This window comes from Penaeus monodon, chromosome 23 (assembly GCF_015228065.2).
Source record: "Penaeus monodon isolate SGIC_2016 chromosome 23, NSTDA_Pmon_1, whole genome shotgun sequence".
NCBI classification, from domain to species: domain Eukaryota; kingdom Metazoa; phylum Arthropoda; class Malacostraca; order Decapoda; family Penaeidae; genus Penaeus; species Penaeus monodon.
The window spans coordinates 27,345,433-27,346,513 of NC_051408.1; the positions used below are offsets into that span (position 1 = coordinate 27,345,433).

Consider the following 1,081-nt stretch of genomic DNA (forward strand, 5'->3'; position numbering starts at 1 on the left):
TTTGATATTAAAAGGCCTCGGCAAAAGAAAGTAACATAGTGTTAAGCTGTGTTATCAGGATTTGAGGTCGGCACCTAAGGGTTCTGCATACTGTTTCTGCTCCCGAGAAAAGTGTCCTTCCTTGAATGCGAGGAACATGAGTTTCTCTTGTCCATCCATTTTGAGACTTGCCGAGCAACATACTCACTTGTCTTTATCATGTCAACAAAAAAAGCATTTATTGTCTCACGTTATCACAGCATATATATACACCAGACGTCCGGCCGTTTTCCTCACTAACCCGACTTTCTCTCTTCCGCAGCGATCCCGCAGAAGTGCTGGTACAAGAGCAACCAGTATGACTGCGGCCTGTCCGTGTCCTGCGTGTTCCAGGGAGCGAAGCCCGTCGACCTGTGCTCCGGGGGCATGATCTGGTCCTGCTGCGTGCCCCGGGACAAGGTCGATCATGTCGACCAGAACCTCGGTGCGATTGGAAATGACGCTGGTAAGTGCACGGTCCGAAGTTTAGGTCTTTTCTGTTGTTTTGCTCATATTTTCCTCTTTTTTCGTGTAAAGGAGTAACGGGAGTTGTTATTATATGTATCACCATTGGTTAGGATCTCTTGCCCGTAGAACAGCCTTTTTGTATTTCTCACTGTAGATTTATAACATGTAAAAAATCTCCTCGATGGATTTCGTTTCGAACTCTCAGCAACTGCTAAATAGCTTTCACTTTCGTTACCACACGATTGTCACACGGGGCCTCCTGTATCTTTATTTGAAGAATTTCCTGACGCGGTACTAACAATGGGAGGTGTGGCGCCTCTGTACACCTGCTGTTGCTTTCAACTTAACTGCATTTAGCTCACGTTTTACATTATGTTAGGCCACACACACTTTCATTGCTTTCGACATGGAGTTGTTTAATTAAATCAGTCAGATTCTGGTCCCATTTCCCGCTCGTATTCTTATCCTTTTTAAATGACCAACAATTTTATCCATACAACCGTCCATGCATCATTTCCAATTAGTTTTGATAAGACCCAAATTTCATACACAGTCCTGCAGGTAAGTTCATTTATATAGCCAATTACACGTAGTA

At 43.8% G+C, this 1,081-nt stretch overlaps 1 protein-coding gene across 1 annotated transcript in view; it reads left to right on the forward strand.

Moving 5' to 3' along the window:
• LOC119587910 overlaps positions 1 to 1,081 on the forward strand; it is a gene marked incomplete in the record, with an annotated part of 79,429 nt that overhangs the window by 56,679 nt on the left and 21,669 nt on the right. The window contains 1 exon segment of the mRNA XM_037936619.1: positions 302 to 484. Coding sequence (XP_037792547.1) covers positions 302 to 484 — 183 coding nt within the window.